At 43.4% G+C, this 27866-nt stretch overlaps 1 protein-coding gene across 1 annotated transcript; it reads left to right on the top strand.

Annotated features, from left to right (window-relative positions):
• The first annotated feature begins 8523 nt into the window (after nt 1-8523).
• On the top strand, nt 8524-27427 carry NTMT2 (N-terminal Xaa-Pro-Lys N-methyltransferase 2). The gene is made up of 4 exons (XM_014874842.2): nt 8524-8811; nt 16150-16325; nt 21651-21900; nt 24148-27427. The coding sequence occupies exons 1-4, from the start codon at nt 8568-8570 to the stop codon at nt 24411-24413; spliced, it is 936 nt and encodes a 311-aa protein (XP_014730328.2). The 5' UTR covers nt 8524-8567; the 3' UTR covers nt 24414-27427.
• Nucleotides 27428-27866: the final 439 nt, after the last annotated feature.

The raw sequence follows: 27866 nt of genomic DNA, 5'->3' as shown, positions 1-27866 counted from the left end.
CATGTGATCATCAAATGGTTTCTACTTTGCACAACAATAATTGCCTTTTTTTTTTCAGTCTTGTCCAAAAAAGGCAAAGGGAGAGCAAGGAATGAGTACCTCAGCTGAAGTGGTATTGCTCTGGTGACATTTGACTTAACTCATTTCAAGTAGATTCAAGAAGGAAATATCAATTTTTCAATATTAATTCTAAATACTTCAGGCACTGGCTGTTTCCTTTAAAAGGAGAAGATTTTGCACAACACTGTATAGCCAAATTTTTTTGTTAAGTTTTTAAACTGTCGTGGACAACACCAGCATTGGTCTTCAAATCAGGGAAAATTCTACTTTTACAGATAACAGTATTTTTGTATTTGTTTTCACCTAATTTTAGCCAAAGCACATCAGGAGTGTAGCAGAGTGGAAGCACAAGAAGAGGAATTCAAGTCAGATGAATTCAGACCTGAAAAAAAACATAAAATTTTTGTGGGATAGCACTTAACACATGGAATGACTTACCTTAGGATTTATGAGTTGATGCTTCCCCATTATTGCCAGTCTTTATATCAGGAGTTTAAGAAAGAGAATGTGGGTGAGTGTAGAGTAAATCCTTTCCCAGGGTCCGTCCTGATGCTAATTTGTTTTATTTCCATTGTGGAAGGAACCAAGAAGAGGCTGAACTTGGGTTTGATTTATTGCACTTGCCCCCTTCACCCTGCTTGGTGAGGGAAAAGCAGGAGAGCATTTGGGGCAGCTGGAAGAGGCTGTCACAGGAGGATGGTGATGGTGTGGGGTGGCAACAGAAGACCCGAGAGGTGGAAGGGAACATGGGGTGAAGAACATTCCTTCACCCTCCCAGCTGTGCTTTCCAGGAGCCTGGAAGCACTGGGGGAAGGAAAAAACAGGGACTGGTCTGGCTGGCCCATGAGTAAGAAAATATGAGAGCCCAGGAGTTCAGCTCTGGAAATTCCTGGTTCTCAGGAGCTTCTGGGTTACAGTAATGGAGGTTTTACAGTGCTGTTGAGCTGTGTGTTGAAAAAACAATCCTTCAGCTTTCAACTAATTTAGTTACCATCTGTAAGCTGTTTTAGCCATTCCCCTTATTTCACTTTCTCCATTTAATTTTGCTCTGTGTGCTTTTTCTTCATTCCACCTCCTGCATGTGCATCTGTACATAGGTGTGTAACTGAGGATTTTCTATGGAGCTGGAAAACACAACTCTCACTGATGTTCTTTGTGGACAGAACAAGGTAATGTTACATTACTGTAACCCATCCACAGACTGCTGGCATTTTGCTGGCCTGTTCCTCACACCAGTGTATTTTATATAGACACAGAAAGAGTGAAATCCATTTTTTTCAAAAGTGCTTTTTGCTACAAAACTCCAACACTGACATTTGTGTAGAAGTCTGAGTTTTATTGTGTACAAAACTCAATTTGCTACTGGATTTCAGATTTCAGAGGCAGTATATTAAAGTTGTCCTTAGTTCACCCAGCTGAGCATCTCTTATGTTTCATGAAATTCCCCTGGAACCCAGGGGCATATCAGTTGTCGTGGCAAGGCATAGTGAGGTGAATTAATTAGTAGCATTCCAACATATCCTGGGCTTTATTGGCTAGTAGTGAAGAATCCCAGAAGAAGGAAAGTGCTGTGATCGTGCCAGATCCATCCTGTGTTTCCTACAGTTTCGTTCTAGAATTTTTTTCATACAGATTGTCTCAGTGCCAGCGCTTGTGGTCTCTGAAATTAAAAGCATTTCTCATAAAGGGGATTATGAGATTAAAAATATTGCTTGTAAAGAACACATTGATCCTCGCTGGGAGGATGACAGACATAAAAACATCAAATTACTGATGTCACTAGATAAAATTAATTTAGGAGATAACAGTACATTTCTAAACAAATAGTGGGAATGTATTAGATTTACAAACTGCAAGAACTTACCTTCCCAGTGTGCTCATTCTTCATTTATCATTTTATAAGAAAACCCCTTAAACTAAAAGTTAGTCTCATACAAATGTCACTTACTAGCTTTCTTGCTAATCCAGAGGAAATATTATCCTAGTGGTCCCTGAGGTCCAATGTCTAGGTGTTGGATACATGATAAACTTACTTGAAGCTTTCTCAGTGAGATATAGTCCTCTGGAGACAGCTGTGGATTTAATTTTTCAAGCTTTAGTACAACCTAACCTCTTAAAAATAAGATTTAAGTTTCCCTTGTCAGGTCACTTAAGAGTTTCTTCTTTTATTTTACTTTTTTTTTTTATTTCCCTCTTCTGCTACTTGCCCAGACTGTTAATTCCCAGCCTCTGGAGGAAACATTTAACCATTCAAACCTTTCACATCTTGATCATTTTTTTGGTTCCAAAAGACAACACACATACATTTGGCTTTTGAATTGTTCTAATCTGAGAGTTTATCTAGAAAGTATCAATGCAAAACAAACGATTTCTTGATCATGTAGGTTTCTACGTCAGTTCTCATAGGTGGTTTTTGCAATTTTTGAGGCACTCCTCTGTGTACGAGCAGTATTTCACACAAAGAGGTGTGTTTCCAGTCTCTGCAATGCATCTTCCTGTGTGTTTATGCTGTCCAGGAGCTGAGTTTAATCTAGTTTTCTTGCCCCTTGATATTTATCACTTAGCGTTTCAGAAATGGTAAATTTAATGTTTCAAGGCGAGCACAGAATTTAACTGACGAGTTCCTGGAGTATTGAGCAACTCCACACAACTCAGAGACAGGTTAAGGATGAAGGCTGATCAAGCCAGCAATGCCACAGACACTGAAATGTACCTGATGTTATACTCCTGATAATTCCACTGAGCCACAAAAAATGCTGCTTACAGCTCCTCATCTCTGCTGTGCACACACACACACTCATAGGTTTCATAGGTGCCAGAGGTCTTTCAAGGTCACTTGTCATATTTGTTCTCTACAGTCAGCTTTTCTTTTTTCCTTTCAGCTCGTTTTGCTTTGACTTCCTGAGGAAATCAGTTTTATCTTGCCTTACCTATCCGTGCATTCATCAGGTTTCTTCTCCCCCCTCTCTTAATAAACTCGTGACACCTTGCACCAGTGAAAGATGTGCATGGAGTCTGCAAGTTAATTCAGTTTCTAGAGGTTTGAGTGCTCTGGCTGCCAGGTAGGTGAGGGAGAGACCTGTGGTGCTGACTGTGCTGAGGGAGAATTAAGCAGAGTTCAGCTCTTTGGCAGCAGTGAGGGGTCAGTCCCTCCGTGCACTCTCTGCAGACAGACAGAGGGCACAGAGGAGCAGCCGGCCACCCTGTCCCACAGCAGCTCCAGCGCAGGCAGTTGCTTGTCCAGGGGGATCTTTCCCAACAGATGGCAAGTGAGAGGAGCTATGGGGCTTATTTCAGATGGAAGCAGAAAGACACATCTAAAAGAAGCTCTCACGTTGCTGTGTGGCTCACAGAACAATTCATTTTCCAGTTTAGTTCTAACAGTTCTGACTGAAACGATGTTCCCCACGGCTGCTGTGAGCTGTGCTGCTGTGTCACATCAGGGAAACCCAGTCTGATGTTTGCAGTCCGAGCCAACAGCAGGGAGGGATCCACAGAGCTGCAGATCTGAAAGTCTGGATCTTTACATCTCTGCCTCTGCAAAAAAAGAGATGCAGATTGAGAAGGTTAAATGGTCTTTCTCCTCCACGGTCTGCACACAGCACTTCTTTCTACAGCTCCGTTGTTACCAATTGCACCCTCTTCTTTCTCAGGGTGGAGTTTCTCTTTTGTCAGCATGTTCACACTTCACACAAAGGCTGTTCCCTCCTGACATCACCACTTTCATGTCACATCCCCAGCATGTGCCCTGTTTTTCCTACCCTGGGCAGGCTCCATGCCTGGGCCTTCCAAGAGTTCAGGAAAATACCTGGTCTGGCTCTGTGCAGGAGCAGCATGGAAGTGCTAAGAGCTGGCCAAAGCACACTTCCTACCTAATGGATTTAGGCTGTTCTTTACATCTGCTGCCAGTGGCTGTGAGACACAGGATAACTGGGCAGTAGCTCTGTGGTCTGAGCAGATGGGTCAGTCTCATGCCTTAGGTAGGAAGGATCCAGCTGAGAGGAAGTGGAAAGGCATGTTTTTTCTGGCAGTCTTGTGTGCAGAGGGAGCTTTGATGGTGTGGGTTGCCATCTTGCCTTTGCTTTGGAATTGAAAATAAATCCTTGAGAGACTTTTCACCAAAGCATTTCTAGCAGTTGCATGCCAGAGCTGAAAGACATTAAGGCTAACTTATCTCCCACTTGCCCACTTCTCCCTGAGGAGTTTCTGCATTGCTTTTTGTGCTCATTCATGAGTGCAACATCCTCTTCATCCCTTCTCCTTAAAACTTTCCTCTTATGTGCAGTCTTCAATGGCCAAGCCAGGCAGTTTCCAGAGCCCCTTCCTCCTTGCTGAGAGCTGTGCCTGCATTCTTAAACAGAGCTGTGGGGGCATAGGAAATGTGCACACTCACATGCACAAGGCTACAGCAGACTTGATCCTGAATTTTCCAAACCCCACAAACCTCCCCACTCAGGCAGGAGGAGATTTTTGTTAGCTTTCACCTCAAAAAGGAGCTTTACCCTGCGCTTGAGCCAACAGAGGGCAATAGACTCAAAATTCAATATTGAAAAGAAATGCTTTTAAAAGATGGCTCTGAGCAGCCCAGCCCTTACTGTATCTGGAGTCACATATCACAGTGAAAGGCAGCATTCCACGCTGGACCTAAAACCTTCTCAGGCTCCATCAATTAAACCACCACATCTGGGGTGGAAGAGACTCAGCAAGGAACTCTCACTGGGGTTCAATGAGAACCAGATGTTGTGGGCACAGCTGTCATGCTTCTTATCAAGAACTACAGAGCAGCCCCTGCTGCAGTTTCATCAGGAACCCTGCCCTTCCTTCCCTTCATCCTCATCACTGCTGAGCGGCCCTAACCAGAACCAAATAAAATCCTCACGCCCAAAGCTTCCCCAAATATTGCTGTTTGTGTTAGCATACTGGTTGTGCATCTCCAGATCAGGCTCCTGCTGGGACTCTCACTGTGCCTGGGACACGATCTTCAAGCTGCCTCTCCTACTCAAGAGTGGCTTCACTCAGCCCCTTTATAATGTAATTTAGTGTTGGCACTAGGGCTAGAAGGAAAGAAGTGTGTGTTCCCTCCATAGGGATAGAGCTCTGGCCAATTTCAGTTACATTAATTTTAATATATTTACCCATAGGGCTCAGATGCTGTGTTTTGCTGCTTTAGATGGAATTCCAGATTGCTAAATTCCAATTGTATAAACGAGAACAGATTGCTGCTGTGACTGCACCCATGAAAGCGCATGGGAATTGTGCAGGACATGCCCTGAAGGCTGTGAGTCATCCTGACCTACAAGCAGTGAACTCTGCTTTGGAAATATGGTTCAAAGAAAGGGTTTCTCCCCAGACATCAGAAGTCTTATTCTCCCAAGGGTGGGTCTTTGCCCAAGGACTTGCTTTGCTCTGCATTTCCTTGCCACAGAGTGATTTTGCAAGACTGACCAGTCTGCTGCAGATATTATTCTTTTTGCACTTGTAAATGATAGACTGAAACTGAATCTACCTGAATCTGATTACAAATAAACAAATGAAAAATTAGAAAGGAAATAGCCCTGCAAACAAACCAAAACATTTTATTTGGCGTGACACATATATTTTTTTGTGTGTGAGAAAAGGGAAGAATTTCAGTTTCTCATCAACCCAAAGTACTTTTTTTTTTCTTTGGTCAGTTCCACAGTCAACTCAAAACTAAATTATTTCCACAGTAAAAATTTAATTTTGAAAACTGCTACGTCTGATTGGACCCATGAGTGGTGCTCAGGATTGTGACTAAGAGTTCTGGACCTCAGCAAGTCAGACAATTCGTGCATCCATTGTCATATTGCTGTTTTCAGCCTGACAGGCAGACAGGGACATTCACTGCTGCTCTGAAGGAGCCACCGAAGCTGCAGCCAGAACAATCCAGGCAGTTGTAAAGGTTACCAGCTGCCATCCAACCTTGCAGCTGTTCTTCACTGCCCTCAGAACTGCACGTGTGCTCTCTGCCCGTGTCTCTTCTGTCGACATCATCCCGTGGTTCTTAGGAAGTCTTAAAAACCTGTTGTCAAAGATAAAACAAAAATTACTTGCTTTAACCTCATCTATTCCTGACAGCATATGCCAAGCATGAGTGTGAGGGAGAAGAATGACTATAGAGGCCTTTCTAAGATAAAGAGAAATCTTACAGCAGTCCTGATGGCTTGTCTGTGTGGAAATTAGATTGCATACCAGGTGTTTTGTAAGCAGAACACGGTCATTTAAAGGCAACATTGACCCTTTGTGATCTATGTGATACGTGGAGCTTGTGCACATGTTTTTATTTTTCTCTTCTGTGCAGCTGATGTGTTTCAGAAGTAGCATGTGCAGCTCAAATCTGCAGGGACAGGTGGTTACCTATTAATATTATAAAAGCAAGTCCAAGTCCTCTTTGAATATCCTGATACTCCAACAAGCAGATCCACCTCGGGTCTTGCAGTAACTCATCATAAACCATCTGATAGCTTATTTTAAATGGGCTACTTAGGCAGAGATGAGCTGCAGGTGTTTTAACAAGAAGCCACTCTAGCTGATCCCTTATTTTAATTTCTGCTAAGCCTCTCGTCACAGAACTGCCTGATCTCATGGGAAGGAAGTCACACAGAGGAACTATTTCCTTACTCACATAAATACAAGCACATTCTTATTTTAGACCAAAAGCTATTCAAGCCAACGAGTGTCAGGAATTATGGATGTGTAGACTGTTAGTTTAGCTTAGTTTAATTTACTCCACTTTATCCAGAGCTCTGGATTCTCCTACCACCAAGAAAAAGGCTGGGTAGCTGGCTTCAACTTCAGAAAGAGTCAAATGGCCATTAGGGAAAGGAAACTAAGGTTGAGATGTGGGTTTGCTCACATCCCAGCAAGGAATATGTAGTATGGTATGACACCCAGGTAGTATGGGTGTCATTGTGCCCATACTCAAACCCCACACTTCTTGTTAATGAAAATATGGTATGTGTAGTAGTGCTTGAATTATTCACAACTTCTGGCTACTCCTGTTTAGAATATGAGTTTAGGTGACAGTGTGAACCAGCTGTGAGTTGTTCTTAGCAGGAAATATTAAGATGCTGCTGTTGACAAATGGAAAATTATGCATTCACTTTGTGAAAAAAAAACCAACAAACCCAAACCAACAAACCCAATCCTGCTGATTATGTGCTCTTTATCACACAGTTCTGGGCACAAATCTGTTTGATCTAAGCTTTTACAGCAGTAGGAATTGCTTTAAAAGTGCTTTAAAAGGCTCCGTGCTCTTGAGATTCACTCAGCTGCACTAGGATCTGAGGACCAAGGGTGAGTCCACAGCAACTCAAAGATCACAGAGCTGCAACAGGGATTTGATCACATGCAGGTAAAATAACAGAAGTAGTGTTTATGCAGCCTTCTGGAGATCTTCACTCCTTTTGTGTAGGGTAGGACCACTAATGTATCTAAAAGAGTTGTGACCAACATTCACCCTGAAAAACTAATCGTGTTTATTTCAGAACTCACATTCGTCTTGGGTGAGAACTGCCCCATGGGAAGACAAGTGTGGGTGTGTCACCGTGCCCAACAATTCTTATGGGGTTTATGGTGTCTGGTAAGAGGAAATCTCACTTTGCTGAGTGACACCAGGATTATCTTTACCTCCTGGAGCACACCTCTCTGGCGGCATGCAGCAGGGAGTTCTGCATTATGGATACAGCCTGTGCCATCCCAGGTGGCTGTTCCAGCCCTCAGACTGGCATGTGACGAATTCCCACATGTCAGCTGTGAGCTGGACCAGGGAACTGGTCCTGCTTGAAAGAAACGAAGTATATTTTTCCAAATGAGATTTATTTTCCTTGGTGAAGGCTGGATCACTCTTGTGCTGTTCTTAAAGGCTTGGTCAGACATTTGTCAGGAGGTTGCAGTGCTGCTGGGGATGTAGGGATGTACAAATGTTCCCATTTGTATTGGAAACATCCCATTTCCTGACTGAGTTTCTGCAGTGCAGCGTACTGGTACTGCAGACACCTGGAACAAACAGCTTGAAAAGGGGAAATGTTTGCTTGCTGGAATCACAGTTTATTAGGGTTCACAGTTTGTGTAGAGCCACATCCATGTTCTGTCTTCTGGCCGTCCTCTTGAGTGCCCTGCACTGAATAACTAATAGTGAGGGAGAGACACAGAAACAAAATCACCCTGCAAGATGTAAGAGGGACATTCTGGATAATACCTGAATTCCTTTGGAGTGAAAGCTAAACAGATTAAGAAAAGTACAATTGAATTAAAGCCACTCCTTTTTGAAGCGGATATACTTTTACTCTGGCTAAGCAATTTCCTGGTGGGTTTTTTGTTGGTTTTTTTTTCCCCACTTTCCAGCACCTGCTTGTTTCAGAGGGCAGCACTCCAGGGATAACTGTGAGGCAGTGCCAAGAGCCAGCATTTCTCGCTCCCCTCTCGCCCGCCTCCACCCCCTGCCACACACCCCGAATATAGAATGACAGCACACTGCCACAATTTAAATGACACTGCCTCTTCCCCCTCGGAAGGACAGGTCCTCCAGAGAACACCAGCCACAGCAGCTGCCCACTCTCCCCAAAGAAATCTTCATCATGGCCTATAAAGCTGCACATTTGGCCTTTAAGTCGCGCTGGCACAAGACAGATGAAGAGCTGTGTCGGCACAGCATGTCCTTCGTGTTGCACAAGGCAATCCAAAATGACTTCTTCAAGTGTTACCTTTATCTGCTGGAAAAGCTTCCCCTGGGTGAGTAGCCATGGGCAGGAGTGTCAGTGTGTGCTCTGGGAAGATGGATGGGGGGCAAACACCTTGCTGACAGTGAGGAAGAGGAGGAGGAGTTTTGAGAAACCCGGCTCAGGAGGCTGCAGTGCTCCCTAAAGAGTGTGGAACTGTGTCTCCCAGTTCCCTCTAATCCAGCAGCCTGTTGTTTCACCCAAATACCCCACAGCTTCTTAGAGGAGGGCAAGGGAAAGACTTGCAAGAGTGAATGAAAAGTTTGGTTTCTGGCTGACCTTTCCTATTTTTGCCATGATTTGAATAAAACGTGCTTTGACCTGTTTGGAGCTTGGAAGGACAAATGCAGAACTCGTAGAGCTGGCAGGTGGTTCTTTCTTTTGCCTTCTACCTGCTTTGTTGTCATTCTGGTTGTCCTTAGCTCTGGTGTTTGTATTGTTTTGGAGAAGTGCTTGAAAGGTAGTGAATAAAAATTTTTTTCAATAAAAAGTTCTTTGTTATGCAGATCTCTGCAGCATATTGTCTAACCTACTGTTTGCTCTCTGGGAGGAAAATGCTTCCAAAAATTTGTTTATAGACAAATTTTGATGACAGCCTCTAGTACAGAATGCCAAGAGGGTTTGGTGAGGTTTTTAGTTTTTTTTTTTTTAAGTTGCAGAAAAATAATGTTCATTTCTTATGAAAATTTGACCCACAATAAGAAACAAAATTTCCCTGTGAGAATAAAGCTAAAAAGTAGATTTGACTTGAGTCTGTATTACGTTAGCATGACCTGTTTTAAGCAGAATTAATCAGCCTACACTCAATGTCAGAACTGTAAGAATTTTCAGATGGGAAGGATGAGCCTGTGTAATCTGCTTAAGTGAATTCTTGGGAGTTCCTTTCTAATTGAATGATCTATTTAGGCAAAAGGAATATCTTACCTCTTTGTGTGAACTGTACAAATGCCAGTGATGACTCTGCTCAAGAGGGTAGAATTCAATAATCCTGTATAGAAAAAAACATTTTCATGTTATCTTGGTATTTTTAATGTGTCTTTTTACAGGCAGCAATATCTGCAGCTATTTAAAATGAAGCATGGAAGATAAATACTCCTATCCCTAGTGGTAGATAGCTGTGAACAATGGAAAGGAAGGAAAGATGGAAAAGAAGGGAAATCAATTACAGGTTGTTGGAATCTCATGAAGTTGATGAAAATGTTATTTTTTCATTTGTTTTGAAAATAAACGCAACTTATTAGAAACTGAGCAGGATTTCCTACGATGTTAACTGTTAGTGTAAGTACTACTGTATCATTTTAAGGTTAGAAGGTACCATGATGTGCATCTAATCTAGAATTGAGTGTAAAAATTCCAGCTTGTAGCTTGTCTGAGTCACAGCATGCATTTATGAACACAGAAATACCTTGGTTTAAGTGTTTCGAATGGCTGAGAACCCATCAGTCACCATTCAGCTGTTTCCAGGCCTAATTACTTTGCTCATAAAACTATACTTATTTCTTGTCTGAATTTTATTTGAATTTCCATTCCTGGCCAACAGGCTTTGTAAAATGTTTCTGTCAGACCAAAGGTCCCCTCTGCCAGGCTTTTCATGACCTGACTCATTAAAACTCAACTAATGATCTTACAAAGCTGTTGCCAGCTTATCCAAATTACTTTGGCTCCATGGAAGATGGACTGTGAGCACAGCCTTCACGTGAATGTGCAGCATGTCTCTTACTCCATGGTTATTGTCAGGAAGTAAAAGTGGGCATGAGGACAGGTGGAGGGTGGACACATCCAGGGAACTTCATATCCTGCTGTGATGGTCTGGATGGGGGAGAGTCAGGCAGGTAAAAAAAGTGTTTGGATGGTTGGCTCAGAGAGTTGTGATCAAATGTTGAAATCAGTGGAATCTTATGAGTGTTTGTCTTGGGACCTGTCCTGTTTAGAACCATGGAATGGTTTGGGCTGGAAGGGACCTTAAAGCTCATCTGGTTTCAACCCCCTTCCATCTTTATCAGTAACCTGGAGGAGGTGAAGGACTGTTTTATCCAGAGATTGCAGCCAACTTCCAGGACTTGCCCACAAGCTCTAAGTCAGGACTGCCATCCAGGGGCACCTAAACAGGCTGGAGGAAACAGACAGCAGCAACCTAGTGCCTTTTAAATCCACTGCAATTCCAACCCAAACACCAAGTTATGTACCTGGATAGGAAAACTCTGGGCAGCAACACCACGGAGTGCCCTCCTGGTGGGGTTTTGGTAGGCAGCAGCTGAATGTCCTGGAACAAAGGCAGCCACCAGAATGCCAGGATAAAGTAACAAAAGCATGGCTAGCTGAGTGAAGGAAGTGATGATCCCCTATCCTGCAGCAGTCATTACCTACCCTACTTGTAGAGCCTTGAACTGCCAGTGCAGGAAGTGACATGGAATGAGTTGGAAGATCCTCAGAGTGGTGAGGGAACTGGAGCAAACCCTGTGAAGACAGACAAAGGGAATGTTCAGCCAGAAGAGAGACCATATATCATCCTGCTAGTACCTACAGGAAGGTCATGAATAAGATGGAGCTAAGATCTGCAGCAGGAGGACAAGGGCTCAAAAGTAGTCCAGACTGGCTGTAAGAAAAATAATCCTTTTATGTGAGGACACTCAGGCATTGGAACAGGTTGCTCAGGGAAGTTGTACAATTCTCCATCACTGGAGGCTTTCTAAACCTAGCTGTCTAAAACCTGATGAGCCTCATCTGTCATCATGTCTGTCCCTGCTTTGAGCAGCAGTTTGGACCAGAGATTTCCTTAGGTTTCTTTCAGCTTGGATTATCCTATGATCCAGTGCTGTCTCTGATAGAGAGGACAGAATGTGGCAGGTCTGAACATCTCTGCATAATGACAATTTCCAGCTCAGTTCAGAGTGGACCTGAGCAGAAAAGGAGCTGAACTTCTCAGGCTTCAAGACTAGATCCAGATATCTTTATGTAAACAGTGTCAAAGGACTGGAGCCACACTCTTGCTCCAGTAAGCATGTGCTTAACCCTACTTAGGAGTAATAACACTGAAACCAAGCCTCACACTGAATCCTGCAGTGCTGCCCAGGGTCAGCAAGGTCCAAAGCTTCCTCCAAACTCTGCTAGCTCCACATTCCCCCCACTCCATCCCTGGGTTCAGTGGTGGAGCTCCTCTGGGCGTGTTTACTTAGGAGCTGAGCGTATCTGGTATCGCAGCCTGTTAAGAGAAACATGTCACTTTTACAGACCAGGCTAACATTTATAAATAAAAGACATGAGTAACTTCAGGCCCTGATCCAACAATGTACTTAAATGTGTGTGAGAGCCCTTAAGCCCAGTGGACTTTATTGGATCTACTCAGATGCTGGAAATTATGCACGTGTTTACACGGGCTGGGGGACTCGGTGCCAGTGGGCTGAGATCTGCACTGGAAAACTGAGAAGATCCATCCCTGGACACAAATATTCCTGTGTGTGAGGCACGTGGCTCTAAGTAAAATCTGCTTTGGGGGTGGGATGATGTTCATCCTCTATAAAACAGAATTTACATGATACTCAGCCCACAGTAGAGAGGTAGATTCTACCATGCACACAGATAACTATTTTTCAGCTGATGCACAAAGCAGATGTTGCATTTAAAAGGGAGCACTCAGCCAAACTGGAATTAGTTCAGTATCTTGCAGAAAGCAATTGGAGCCACAAAATAATGTTCACAAATAAAAACTTCAAAAAAATTACTTGCAACATTTACTTCTGCCAGGGAAATTTAGTTGAGGAAACCCTGAAGTCAAGAACTGTAAGTCAGTGTGCTGCAGGTTGGGATTGCACTGGGTCTGACGTATTAAGCAAGTCCATTTCTTTAGAGATTTAGACCAGATGCACTGGAAAACAACATTTTTAACTGATCCAAAAGAAAATATGAGAGGTAATGTTTTGAACTTTGCAGGGCAAAAGGCTCAGGTGGATAGTGTCTGTCTAGTCCACACTGGTTGGCATTCAGCTGTAGATCACCACTCTGCACCCAGACTGTGCTTGCAGTGACTGATAATTATTGATGTCTCACGACTGGAGTGACCTTTAGGGAGGCAGTCCGTGCCCTCAGCCTGCCTGAGCTGTGGGTTTGCTTCAACCACCTCCGCCTGGGCCTTGCCAGCAGATTCAGCTGAGGGACAAGTGTGCCATAAAAACGTTTCTTCTTTACTGGAAACACATTTCTGACTTTAAATCTTACAAGTTACCTGCCTTAACACTGAAAACCTCATGTGTTAGACATCTGCCTTCCCTGTGATGTCTGAGGAAGTTGCAGCCCGAGTTGTTCTATCCTGCTCATGCCCTACTTTACAAAATTCATTGAAGGCAGGCTGTGTACCCATAGCAGGCCTCACAAGTATTTCATTTCCTGATGCATGAGGCAGTCCCACACGGGTCATGGAAAGAGAGATGCCTCTGGCTAGGCAGGTCCTGTGATGAAGGGGAGGCATGGCTGCGAAGCTGACAGCCACCAAGCACATGTGGCTCTTGCTTCTCTTTTGGGGTAGATTCCTGCAGGCTGGCAAACCTCCTCCTGCCTGGGGTGCTGCTGCTGGAGCCTGCATGCCAGGCACAGCTGCGAGGCAGATCAGAGGTGAGGTTGATTGGCTGTGTCTGGAACACTGGGCTGTGCACTGGGAGAGTTGGCAGCCCTGCAAATTCCTGAGAGGGAGCAGCAGCACTGAGGGAGCAAGAGGTGGAAATCACCTCTGTAGATCTCACACTGTACAAGCGAGGCTCTGGGTCCACAGGAGAAAATTTTGGGTACAGTGCCCCTCTTTGCATTGGCCCATGCCCTTGCATGCCCTGGGGTGGGAGACATGCATGAAAACAACTTTGCACGGTTTAAAGCACAGAGAAACTCCTGTGGATGCTCACCCAGAGCTGCTTTTGGATGCCAGCACGTAGGGCAGGGCTCTGGGGCCCCAGATGGCCTGGGAGGAGCTGCAGTCAGCTGGCGTGTGCATGCAAGTCCTGGCAGGAATTCTGCAAGCCTGATATTGGTTCTGAGTGAGAAATGTGAGAGCTCCACTCCAGATCTGATATCCTGAACACCATATCGTCCCCATGTGTTGCCACAGGTCAGGCTCATGTTTTGAGTAGAAGGCCTCTGAATATTTGTTGTTCATGCTGTCCTGGTGTGCAGACAGCCCATAAATGCCTTTCCTTTCAATCTAGCAAGATGGGATAAATCACTGTCCCTTGACAGGTCCACAAAACAATCCCTGGAATCATCACTGGGTCCTGATATGGAAGATCTCACAAAGCCAACGTACAGGGATTCAGTTCTGTTCAGCAGACAGGCTGACCTCTGGAATAGAGCAAAAGGAGACACAGAGAAGACAAGACGATGCCACTTCTGGATAAGGACAGAGATCCCTTACTGGAAAAATCCCAGCCACCGATGGAGTGTTTTTCCCAGGCTCTGGGAGCCACCTTGGCCAAGCTGTGCTGGAGATTGGCTGCTGCCCCCTTCATATTAATTTCTCCAGCTAAATGGTTTCTTCTGAGTATGTGAATATAATCAGTGGAGTGTGTAAAACTCCCAGGTTTGACCCTTGCTGGGCTCAGTGCTTCTTGTGGTATAAATTTCTCAGGCATAACATAAATGTGTAATGGATTAAAGCTTTAATAGTATCCGTTCAGCAGTTGACTTAAGCAGGTGATGACAAGAGGGGCTGGTAATGCTGCTTTTGTTGGATGAGGGATATGCTGGGCATGCTGCTTATATGTAACCCAATAGCACTATTCTGTTCCGAGTGGTCCTTGGTGGTAATTATTCCCTATCCTACTTCCTTTGTCCTCCCCTCATTTGCCTCCAAAATGTCACTCTCCTGCTGAGGATGGGCAGGCACACACTTATCATTCCCCGCTGAGCTTGCTTGCCCTCAATTAAATACATTCCAGGCTTATATTCAGGGCCTCTGGCCTTCTCTCCTCCTCTGTGTGGAGGGCATAATTCCTGTTCCCTGGTCTGCACAAGCCTATTCAGCCCCTTCCCAGCAGCAGCTGGCAGTGCTCCCATGGATGTTTGAAGATGCAGGGACAAAGAACTGCTCCCTGGTCCTTCTGTGCAGCTGGCAGGGAGCTGTCCCTCCCTCCCTGCCTCTCTCTCGTGTCGTGAAGCTCAGAAGGTGTTTGCTGCTGGATCATTTCCAGTGCCCTGGGTGCTCTGGGAAGCTGCAGCAGAGCTGGTCTCACACTGCAAGGTGGTGCTTGCAAAGCCTTGTTCCCAGTGTGGCTCCGTCCCTCCTGTCCCTCCGTCCCTGCTTGGCTTTCACTGCCAGGCGTGGATTGTGTTTTTGGTGGAGGGTCTGCCAAACACACACACAGGAGAATGCCTGGGCAGTTGTGTGCACACATGAGACAGTCAGAGGTGATGATTTCCAAGCAAAATTTATAGCCAGCCTCAATCCAATCTTTTGGGCTTTGAATCCGTACTTTTGATATGCTGATGCACATTGACTACAGAAAATCCCAGGATGTGGAGGATTGACCTCAGTTTTTAAAGAACAGGGCAAAATAGCCCTTTATCCAGCAAAACTCCCAGGTTTTACTAAAACAGCTTCAAAATACTGATTGCTGTATTTTACCAGCAACATAGCCAAGCAATGAAAAGAAATATCCAAGGCTCTGGCACACAGGAACCTTTCAGGATATCACCCACTGATGACCTTCCTCCTGGACCTGTGACAGATGAAAATTTAGGACAGTCTCTTCTAAATTGTGTCCCCCTCCGTGCACTCATTTAGGCCTGAGAGTACCATCTGCTCCTTGGTTCAGCTTACTTGCACTGCCCCAGACCATACAGTATCACTAAAAATAAACCAGAGCAAGTGCCTCATTCATCCACTCTCTTCCTGGTGCACTCTGCCTGCAGCTATCAATAGCTGGAAAGCATATCTGGAAATCTGCACAACACTTAGGTCAGTGATAGCAGAAATGATGACCCTGCATAGTAGTAAATGCTGCCCACAGCTTTTCCAGGAAAAATCAGACCACTTGATGTCCTTGGCACCTGTGTTCACTTCAAACCTGAAGTGATTTTTCACTGACAGAAAACACGGTGCGATGATTGAAATGACTTCTGAACCTGGAAAGCACCAAATTTGCATGAGGAGGGCTGGATCCCTTCAAGGTCTTGTAGGATTCAATCCAACACCATTCCTTCCACCGTTGCTTTAGAAACAGATTTGGTGTTTTGAAGGCTCAGCTCAAGTTCACAGCTCTTCATCATCATGCCTCCGGAGCAATTAACAGAAATATCTGTCACTAACAATAAAACAAGCCAGAGATATCTGTCACTAACAATAAAATGGTGATTGATCTGCTTGCAGTGAAACTTTATGCTCTGACAAGTCAAGTCATCAACGGGGAGATGCAGTTCTACGCCAGGGCCAAACACTTCTACCGGGAGGTGCCTGCCACGGAGGAGGGAATGATGGGTGACTACATCGAGCTCTCCAACACAGACGTTGAATCCTCCAGGGAATTCCTCAGGAAGTTTGTTGGGGTGAGTAATTTCATCTCATCTTCTGCAAGAAGCGGTGGTGATGTGTCAGAAGTGATGCTCAGGGTGCCCAGCCACGCCTGATTTAAATGGCACCATGAGTCACGTTGGATTTGCAGTCACAGCTCACCACTGCCATTGTTGTCATGTTGTCATGTGTTCTGCCAGTCATTCATCAGCATGAATGCACGTTTTGCCTGGTCTTACATCATCATGTTCCTGTTTTACATCCTTTTCTAATGCTCCCAGCCTGCAACGAGGATTGTGCAAGGAGTTCTTGTAGCTGGGTTTGAGTGAGGGATGAATTCTGGGACCTTTCATGATAAAATCCTTGTTGGCCTCAGTGGCAGATTTGTCTGTGCAAATTCTTGCAGTCCAGCTGGGAAAGTAGCTGAGACTTAAATGCCCAGTTTATGGTTTGCCTATTTATAGATATTTCTGAGAATGCTGCAACCATACCCACCATCTCTCCCACACATTGGAAGTATATGGAATAAGCTACATATTAGGCAAAATATTTTTCCTTAAACATTCCAGTGTCACTGAATACCTTTTCAGGCACATTGTTAAAGGTCTGTAAACATCTTGAAAGGTCTGCTTTGGCCTGACTTGCAAGGAGGTGCCAAGTGGGATTTTAAGAGCAGTATCACTTTGGCCCTTATGTTTCTGAAAATCCTGTTGAGTCCTGAATCTGTCTTTGGAAATCTGAAAATCCTTAGAAGCGTGGCCTGATGGTTTTCTGACTGCCTTTCCCTCTTCCCAGGGAAGGAGCCCACTAAATCAGCTCTACAACAGTATTAGATGTTAAGAAATCCACAAACAAGTTTGTTAAGTCCTCCTGCTGACAAAATAACTAGTTCTATATAATGCTACCATAGATTTTTCATTTTCTGCTCAAATGTACAAATTTGGGATAGCCAGATGACCTTTTTTTAGCTTTAATGATCCACTGTGGGAAGAAAGCTCAATAGGTTAATTAGATGTTGTATATGGGGAAGAAAAGGGCACAGTTTAAATGGATTGGGATGGAAAGTGGGTGTGGCTTGACAACAGATGGAAATCATGCAGAGCAGTGAAAGGCAAGGGATGGCAAAGTTTGCTGTACCTGATAGAGGGAGACTTTTGGGGCCGTGAGCCAGCAGAACACAAGTGAATAGCTGCTATTTTTCTATATTAACAATCATTTGTATAAATGGTGAGGCAGAAAAGCCTCCCAGTATCGTGCTGTCAACAACCACAAAATGAGAAAACACAAAGGAAGTTCACTAAGGAGCTGAACCTGATGGTAATTTCTGAATGACATTTCTGAAAACGGCATTTTCAGAAGAAAGATGAAATGCAGTCCAGGCACATTCCTTAAATTTGATTTAAGTCTTGTTTTAAGGACATTAGTGGAATTCAAGTGGTGCATAAGTGAGTGCTCAGGAGAAGGCTTCACCCTTCCTAGATGCAGTTTCCTGCAGCAGGTCTGTGTCACACTGTTACACTTTCTCCTCTCCAAGACCCCAAAAAGGAAAGTACAGTGTGTGACAGAGTTCCACATGCCAAAGAGGAATCATACCCCATGCATCAGCTGTGATGACAGACACAAAATACTCCAGAGCAAAGTTCCTACTCCTAGAATTAGCCAGGGATAGAAAGGATACTCTGAATGGCCAAGATCAAACAGGAAAAAAAAAAAAAAGCATCAGAAAAGACTCTGCACCTTTTGCCTATTCTGATTTAATTTGTTAGAGCCTGTCCTCTATTGAGATGTAGTCAATTGATTATGTTACTTATGGTTTATTTTCCTTTCTTACTGCTGAAATTTGAATCCTGCTCAACCAGATACAGATATTTAGTGGCTTTCTGTAGCAGTGGCTTTATAATAATGCTAATGAACTGTCTTACCAAGTTTATGGCTCTATGAATATTTTTTTAACCCCTAAGGTGATCAAGATGGAAAAAAAAGTCTGCTTCACCCTAATATACTTTCTCTATTTTAAAGAGAAGTTTAACAAAATTGGAAAATAGGAAAACTTGTTTCAGATCAATCAAACAATTTTTTTAATTGTTTCACCCTCTGAAAAACTTTTCCCTTTGTTTTCAAGAGCTCAAGTCAGTTCCAAAATAAAAAATGCTCTTTAGAAATTAAAAGTTGACAAGCTTGGTTTCTTTTTGCCTTGAAAAGAGTACTTTGACATTTTCAACATTCTTTCCCATGTTTTTTGGGCTAAAGACGACTCTCTAGATTTGAAATACCCGTTTCACAGAGAGCTTTATCCATTTAAAACTTTACATTCTGGCAAAACCAATGCTCCCTAAAAAAAAAAAAACCACTTGCCTGGTTCCACTCAAATTACCCCCCTTGGGTCAGTTTGGCCGGCGTGGAAATGCCACGCGGTGACATTTCCCTTCCGTGACTGATGCTGCATGCCTTCAGGTATGGCATTTCTTAGCACCACTGTAAACTGAGCCACAGATTTCTTTGCCATTGGAGAATTTATCTTGCCTGGGCACATGGAAGGAATTACAGAAAGGGACTGAGGGCTTCCCTTGTGTTTTAGCCCCCTCTCCTTCGCGGGCGAGCCGAGCGGAGTTGAAAGTGCCACTGTGCTCGAGTTAAGAGGTTTTATGTGTGTGTGGGCAGAACTCAAACCAAGAGCAACATGCCTTGAGCCAGCAGAGCTCTGCAGACAAGCTCCAGGCTGTCTCAGCTCCAGGGTTATCAGCACAGCTACAGCCCTGCATATTTATGGCAGCCTGCTAATGCCTCCATGCCCACACAGCCACTGCGTTTCCAAGTGCCTGATCCGGAGGTAGCGAGTAAAAAAAAAAAGAAAATAAAGAAAACAAAGGAAGCATTAATTCGGCGTTGGTTGTGAGCTGGAGGTGTGTAAAATATTACAGATGGAGATTATATTGACTTTATAGCTTCCTCTCCGCCCTCAACGCTTTCTCCCTTTCTTGCCCCCAGCTCACCTGCATGATTGGTTAGTTGCTGAGTGAAAACTTCTTGAAAGTGATTTTTCTCCAGTTTGATCAGGGTGATAGAAGAGATGTTGTTGAAAACGTGCTCTTTTTTTATTTATTTAGAAGGAAAACCACTGGCATTTTTATCTGTTTCTTGAACTCTGATTCTCTTTTTTGTCCTACACGGCTTCACTGCCTTTCTGCTCTTCCAAGACCTGAAGTAGGACCAGGAACATATCCTGCAGCTCTTTCATTCCAAATGAAATTTATGAATGCCCTATTTAGCTTTAGAGGACAATTTTGGGGTGTATATGTGTCCTAAAGGACAGTGATTCTGAGTAATGGGAAGCAAGTAGTCAGAGGAGCAGTCAGTCTCAAATTTTGAAGCCTGTTCTGGCATACAGTTTTCACTTATACTATTTTTTTAAATAAGGAGTCTGATTTTCAGCTCAATTAGACTTTTGGGAAAATGTTTGCCTTCCAAAGAAAATGTTAATACTCTGTCAAAGCCCTGAGCACTTCCAAACTGAAAATATATTAGCTGAACATGGAATTATGTCAACATTTTCATTACGGACGGAGCCGTGGTGTTTCACAGGGCTTCTCAGCTCACTGCTCGAAGCTCTCACTCCTTTTCAGCAAAGTGTGGGATCGAGCTTCATCTCCCATGACTGCTCCCTGTCCTTCTTCTGGATGGCACACAGAGAAGTGTCACCAGAGGTCCTTGCTGTGACATGTCATGGGAGATGAATTCCCTGCTTTGAGCGAGGTACTGTGACTGTAGATTCTGTGAAACACAAATGTTGGAGGAATTACTTGGCTTTGTGTCTCATTCTGTTGGTGGTTTTGGTAAATCATCTCGGTTTTCTCAGTAGCTTTCTCAAAGATTTGCAGTTAATCCCATCAGCGTGGACCTGTATGTATCTGCCAGCCAACAATGTGGAAATCCACCTTGTAAAGATCCAAGACACAATTCCTTCTCCTTTCCTGAACTCCTTCTTACCTCTTAGTCTGGTCCTCAGTAAAAGCCACGTGCTCCTACGTGCAGCCTGTGGGTGAGGAATGGCTCCCATTTTCTGGCTAACTACAAACAGGTATTCTCCAGGGCCCAGTAGGGTTGAAGGTCTGTGGAGTGGTGCACACATCAGGAGATTAATCTTCCTGGGCATACAAATTGGGAGCAGCAGCCCTGGAGACTGGTGAGAGCCCTTGAGGGCCGTGTGCTCTTTCTACAATTACTCCGTGTAATCAGATGCTCGCCTGGGCTATTCATAGTCATGTCATTGACAGTGCTGTCCTTTGACCTTAATAATCTCCTGAATTACCCACTGAAGCCAGGCCAAAAAAGTGTGAGTTACATGATTTATGCTTGCTTCATTACAAAGGGGGGGTCTCCCAATAAGCAGGAAGAGCAAGACTCTTCCTGGGCTCATTGCCTTGGAGTGCAGTGAAGTTGCAGCAGGGACTTTGGCCCACAGCTTTCACTTCAACACTCAGTTCCAGAGGACAGGGAAAAGGTGTTTACATTTGCTTTTAATGTATTTGTGTAACAGATAACTTTGGCCAGGGGAGCTCCTACCCCACAGTCAGTGCATGTGTAGGCTCAGAATTTCTGTTTTACAGAACAGCAGCAAGCTCTTAAGAGCTGTTTTATAGCTAGAATGGAAGCTTTAGGGGTGAAATGCAGCCTTCATTATAAAGCTTCTTTTACAGCGCTTCATTATTTTCTCATAGGCACAGCCTTTGTGCCACATTTTTTCATGTCTGATCTCTGTCCAAAGATGACATTTATGAAGAAAAAAGGAGCAGTTAAGCAAAACCGAGTCAATCACCTTTCTTGTCTCTATGCCTAAAAGAGAAATTCTGTACATGCTCCAGCCCAAACTTCTTGAGTTGTCAGAAGTTACCCACCACTCCAAGATCTTTGTTCAAACACAATTTGTTTTGAGAACTGCACTTTGATCCCAGGGATTCTGTGTATCTGCAGAAATGCCCGTGGGCACCTCAGGAGTTCTGTGCTGCTTGCATGCAGTATTTGGTGTACTCTTCCTTTTTTATTAGGCCTTTACAGGGCACAGAGTGAGGCTTATCTAACCACACAGCTGCCTGTGAGGTGTGAACACTTGAAGTTGCCAGGACTTCACAAAAAGTGGATCTTCTGAGAAAGCTAGGAGCTTGTGAAAGACTCTTGTCTCTTCTTAAACCGAGCAAAAACTCCCTGTACAGCAGTAAATGCAGGCAGAAATCCCACTGGGAATGTGACAGCGAGAAGACACCAGGCTGGCTGGACACATAGGGGATAACACTTGCTGTGATTTTTTTTTTTTTTTCAGGTGGTATTTCTCAGGTTTAAAATAATTTTCTTGCATCCCACAGGGGGTGGGGAAAGCTGGCACCAGCCGTGCCCTGGACTGTGGCTCTGGGATAGGTCGGATCAGCAAGCACGTCCTGCTGCCGGTTTTCAAGAGTGTGGAGCTGGTGGATATGATGGAGAATTTCCTGGCTGAGGTGCCAAACTACCTGCAGGGCAAGGAGGACAGAGTAGAGATGTATTACTGCAAAAGCCTCCAGGAATTCACACCAGCCCCACGAAGATACGATGTCATCTGGATTCAGTGGGTTTCAGGTTAGTTCTGTGTGATCCTTCTGGCCTGACATCTCACAGAAAGGGCAGCCTGTGCTCAAAGGAGGCTCTCAAACCTTTGGGACTACTCCTGAAATAATCACAAGAGGCTTCTGAGAGTTCCCCCAAGCCACATGCACAGTGGGTACAAATCAAGTTGGTTTTTTTCAGGTCACATATTGGAGAAATGTACCAGCTCCTGGAGAGCAGCCAAAGGTGCCTTATATATGGATTTTCTGGGGCAGAAATACTCTTTCTGAGTTGCCTGGGGTGCAGAGAGATACACTGGGCTGACCACACTTGTGAACAGTAGTTTCTGAATCTGCTGATTATCCAGGCTTGGAGTTATTTCAGGAAATAATCAGGAAAAAAACCATAGTGGAATCACCAATACCTGTAAATCAGATCTGGTCTTATTACATACATTGATGTTTATCAGTCCTACAGCAGCCCCTCCTACATAAGAAACATCTTCTCCTGCAGCCACCCCAGTGAACACCCTGCAGCATTTAGAGCAATCAGATAATGAGGGCAATGTACCTTACCAAAGAAAAATAAAATTCTGTGCAGAGGAAAGAAGATTTTCTCCTAATCTGTGAACTGAAGTGTCCATGGTGCAGTTTCAGAGGGCAGAAGGAATTATTCAAGGGGAGGTCTGAACAAATTGCTATAGACCAGCATAATTTTCCTTTGTATTTTTGATTTTCTTAAATAATGAGTCATTGCAGTAAATGTAGCTCCTGCCTCACCTTTTGAGCAAATCCAAGTCAAAATGTGCAGAAATGAGCTTAGACCTATGTAAGGCTGTGCTGGTCAGATATAACTAAGGGAGCCTGTCATATTCTTAGCATAGACACAGATCTGAATCCTCTTTCTCCATCAGTGTCAAGGAAATATGGAGTCATCTGAATCATTAATCCAACTTCTGCCTCTATCTTGAATTTGGCTGAAATATTGATTTGGTGGAGCGAGAGTAGGACTGTAAGCTAGAGAGCAAAACCTTGAAGATCTCATTTTCTTAGGAAACTACACTAAAATCCAAGTAAGAGAAAAATAAGTTCCAAATTAGGTGTTCAAAACCGTCAATGAATCTTGCCAATAAAATCTTGATTTGTCTTATGCACACATAAGCATGTGAACCCTGGCAGTCATTTTGTAAGAAAAGTGCAAGCTTATATTTCATCTAGAAATTACCATTTTCCTTCAGCTTGAAAGGTATTCAGCTTTAGGTTTTGGGGCTTTTTTCTTTTTAATTTTTTTGTTGTTGTTGTTAGGAGTGGTTAAAGAAACTTGACATGCTATGTCAAAATGTGGTTTTGAAATGACAACTTCCATTTTTAAAAGTTTAACTTTTCCATCAAGAAAATGAAATAGTTTAACTGGAAAGTAAAGGTGATTACTTTTTCCAAGTTTTTAATCCAATTTCTGATCACCTGTCTTTGTTTATTCCTGTTAGATATTCCACATGTGAGAGTTCTCATTCTGCTCTTCTCTGAGCTCTACACCACTGTTCTCAACAGAGCTCCTGATATTTGAGAAAGAAGGATAAGAAACAGAATCTCAATAACATATTGAAAAAAGCATTATTTAAAAATATATACAAGTAGCTGCAAAAATCCCATGGAGTAACACGAGTTTAATTGGCATTGTGGAAGGTCTTGCATTCTTTGCTGGATCTTTGATCTAGACCTCCTTTGGTGGAGTGATAAGTGCTACACAAAATTACAGAGATTTTTTTAGCAGTAGAAGACAGAGGGGACTGGGATTATCTAGTTTGACCTAGTCTATATTCCAAGCTGTTCTATTCGTTCCTTTACCCACATGCTAAGCCAGTAGTTTGTGTTCAATTAAAACATATCTTGAAAGATTCAACCACACTTGGTTTGAGGACTTCAAGAGGTGGTAAACCCCACTTCTGTTGGTAGTTTCCAATGGGTAATTGCTTACACTGTTAAACAGTTGTCACTTATTCCCTGTATGAATTTGTTTGGCTCCAGCTTCCTGCCACTGATTCTTATTATGACTTAAACCACCAGATTAAAGAACCCTTCAGCACCCACTATTTTCTCCACTCTCCTCAGTGGCTTCTGTTGCTGCTACCAGTATGGATCCTAAATATTGACTGGAGTTTGTATTTGTTGATCTCCTTGATTTGCCCAAGATTTCCAAACTTTCTGCTGTGGAGACTCAGATCAAGGCACAGTTCCTGAATGGTTAGTAGTGATCTATTTTCCATCTTTTCACCTGTAGGATATCTGACAGACAAAGATCTCCTGGAGTTTCTCATCCGCTGCCAGGGTGGCTTGAAGGACAATGGTGTGATCATCCTGAAGGACAATGTGGCCAGGGAGGGCTGCACCCTGGACTGCCTGGACAGCAGCGTGATCCGAGACCTGAACATCCTGCACAGCCTCATCGAGATGAGCGGGCTCAGCATCCTGCGGGAGGAGAGGCAGGAGGGCTTCCCTGAGCAGTGTGTCCCCGTGTGGATGCTGGCCCTGCAGAAAGGCTCCTGACTGCCCAGGGACAGCACACTCTGGGCTCTGGATGAACAATGGGGCTGGGAAAGGGGAAAAGCATCTCCTGGGATCCTCCTAGCCATGCCCTGCTCCCGGGCAGCATCTCCTACAGGGTCAGGAGAGAATGACAAAGCTTCCCCCAGGAACTTCTAAATCCTCCCTGCTCCATCATTCTTTCCATTCTTAAATCTTTCCCAGACTCCTTGTCAGATCTCTCTTCTGTTAAGGAGTCAATACTGTACAAAGCTAATAGAAAACAATTAGGTGTGCAGTTTCAGTAGCAGTTCATGCATTTTGGGGTGTTCTGTATGAGGTATTAACAAGCCTGGTTTTTACTTTGGCACTTAAGTCCTCTTGGAATTTAAGAAGGAGCTGACAGATCACTGAAGCAGGAAATTCAAGTAACTTCTGGAAAACTTCACCCAAATTTTGACTGTCCTCTCCACCTGTACTTTAAAATATTTAAATCAAGAATATAAGGAAAGTTTTACCTTTTTGTTGGCATTTGCTAGGCAGTTTTGGTTGGGGGGGTTTGGGGGTTTTTTGGTTCGGCTTTTTTTTTTTTTCATTTCTGTCAATTTGGACAATAAAACAACCTGGTTAATTTTTCCATTTTTAGGAGATACTTCATCTTCCTGATGTCTCTGCTGTAGAACAATAGTGGTGCATAAGGGATTTCACACTCCGGGGGAAAGCTTGGCTGACAAATATCTGCATGTTTGCATTGAAATTTTGTGAAAAGCTTACCCCACATATTACATTCTGGAAAATATTTTTTTTTTTCAGAATGTTCACAGTGGAAACCACTTGAAAGCCTGTCTTTATTATTCATACCACTGTACATTTCTTTCTTTCCCACATTCAGAGCAAGTCTGGCACCATATGCAGAGCTAATGGGATTTCACAGAGCGTTAATAGTTAGACTGTAAGAAGAACTAATACAGTATTGTATTAATTAACAACTGTGCTAAACTGCAGAGAGTGTTAGTGTAACCCAAAAGCTGTGATTTATACTCAAAGAGCAGCTGTATGAGCCTGGATTTGAAAATACTGACATGCAGCCCATCTCCTTAAGGCTCACAGAAATTACACATTTAGCTTCTTGTCCTCTTTGTAGAGGCACAGAAAGTGCTGTGGGAGGACAGAAGTTCATTTTGCAAACAAAATCAGAATTTGGAATTCTGCTTCGTTCTAAAGATGTGAAGGGGGAATTTCAAAATTTGTTATGAGGGAAAGCTACATAACCACAGTTTTCCAAGTTGATTAAAATTATTTATCCAGACAAAATCAAATGTTTCTTTTGAATGGAGCTTTTAACATAATTTGCGCTTAAAATGTTACTAAGGCTTGTTCAAAATTATAGAAATTAACAATAACATTAGAGACATTCTGACTGTCAGAATTTTTCTCACATTTTACTCCCCTGAAATGCAATCCTGGCAAAGCTTTTCAGACTTTGTAAAGAGTTGCACTATGACAAATCTCTCTGTGCTAGTGGAAAGGAGTTCTATAAAACATCCCTCACATGACAGCAGGCACAATTGGCTGTGTCAAATATTGTCAGCTGGGTTAGATTAACTAAAAAAGAAGCCTGGAGATAACAAGATAAGGGAGCCTCTCAGCTGGATTTTAGTACACATTGCTGCCCTTTGATAACAAATCTCCCATTTTGATTTTAATTGCATAACTCATCTTCTCTGGCAATATGTTTGCACATGTTGAGAATTACCAGTTTATGGCAGAAGGCTTTCTGCCATCAGCTCTTATCCAGTAACTCCTCTGTTAATGTTCCATTGCTAATTGTAGCATTAAGGAAAACCACACTGGTGATTTGGTGAATATTCTGGCGTTTCTTACAGCCCAGAAACCTATGGTTCCCACAACACAGATGCTCCTGGAATGTTTTGACTAATTCTTCCATTCTGATCAGCTGGTATTGGATGGAAATTGAGTAACATTTTTATGCAGAAAGAGGCATCAGTCCTATAGGAAAAAAAAAAAAAAAAAAGGAATATTTACATAGGTAAAATTGCCATGGTAAAATACCTGGGGACTGCTGGAGATCCTGTCTGTGCCAGGCAGGTCTGAGTGGTGTTGTCACTGCAATGGTGAGGGAATGGCATTGTGGAAACGGGGGGAATCAAGAATTTGATACAAATCTAAACAGCTGCCACATCTCACAGGGCACAATATATCAGCTGTGGGTGCAGTTCAGTAATGAGAGACGTGGTTCCAGGGTGGATTTAGAATACAAAGTGGTTCAGGATGAAAAGTGGAATATAAATGACTGGTGTGGTTACCAGTGAAATACATTTTTCAGTGTAAAAATGTTCTTCCTGTGTCTTGTGTATCTTTCCCATTGAATTTCCAGAATGCATAAACAAAAATATATAATGAAAATTGGTTCCCTTAACTATGTGAGAAGAGAGAAAAGTAAAATCTTAATTTAGTAGAAAAACCCATATTTCATGGTTTCCACATTCCTGAAAATTAATGTTTCATGGCTATGTTGCTTCCACAGGAAAATAGTAAAGCTTTTCTGGTGACATAATGAATCTCAAGAGTAAAGAAACTCAAGTCCTTCAGGAGCTTAAATGCATGAGAAGGCTACAGACTGAATAATATTTTGGTTTCCTCCCTTTCTGAGGCATGTTTTAATTCAAGAACTCCCAGTCATCTAGTACAGGCCACCCTTAAATGTTCCTAAATTTGGGTGAGGGCCGTTCTTGGCTTAGAAACTCAGGGCTGTCTGCATTTTACCAATAGTATATCATAATAATAAATAATCACAAATTTCAAGCAGAAGATTTTGCTCCAGCAACCATCACAGCTCAAGCTGTTCATGTTCCAAAGACAATTCAGATATTGCAAATGTCTTTTCATTCCTGACTGGAAGAGAGCACCATTGTTTTGAAACGTGCAGCTGAATGGATGTGCTGAAATAGTCTTGTTTCAGAACTACTGAAATGGTATCAGATCTTTTTAGCTTGACTTTCTTGTTTGGGTGTTTATGTAAGCTAGTTTGAACTGTCATCTTATGTGAGATGACATTATGTGGTGTTGAAATAGCTGAAGTGAAACATCAGTTTCCTACAGAATACACTAATAAAACCAGCACATTCCCTAAATTTCGGGAGACGAGTCAGTAATTTCCAGAGGAAACTGATTTCAAGAGGAACAGCCCAGCATGTCCCCAAGCTCTCTTTGTCCAGACCTGTCCCATCCACTCAGGCAGCTCAGCATGGATGGAAGCAGCCACTGGAGGCTCTTAGACAGGCAAGAAGAGGCAGCTGCCCCCTCCAGAGCACTCTGAGCAGCTCAGAGCAGGACTGGGCTGAAGTCAGGGCTTCCCCTGTCTCCAGTGTCTGTGCAGTGACAGTGCATCCTTGTTCCAGCCAGCTCAGCACCTTCACTGTGATGTCAAACAGGAGGGCAGTGTGTCCTGAGAAG

This window comes from Sturnus vulgaris, chromosome 9, assembly GCF_052056855.1.
Source record: "Sturnus vulgaris isolate bStuVul1 chromosome 9, bStuVul1.hap1, whole genome shotgun sequence".
Lineage (NCBI taxonomy): Eukaryota > Metazoa > Chordata > Aves > Passeriformes > Sturnidae > Sturnus > Sturnus vulgaris.
This window is presented reverse-complemented; position numbering and strand designations above follow the sequence as displayed.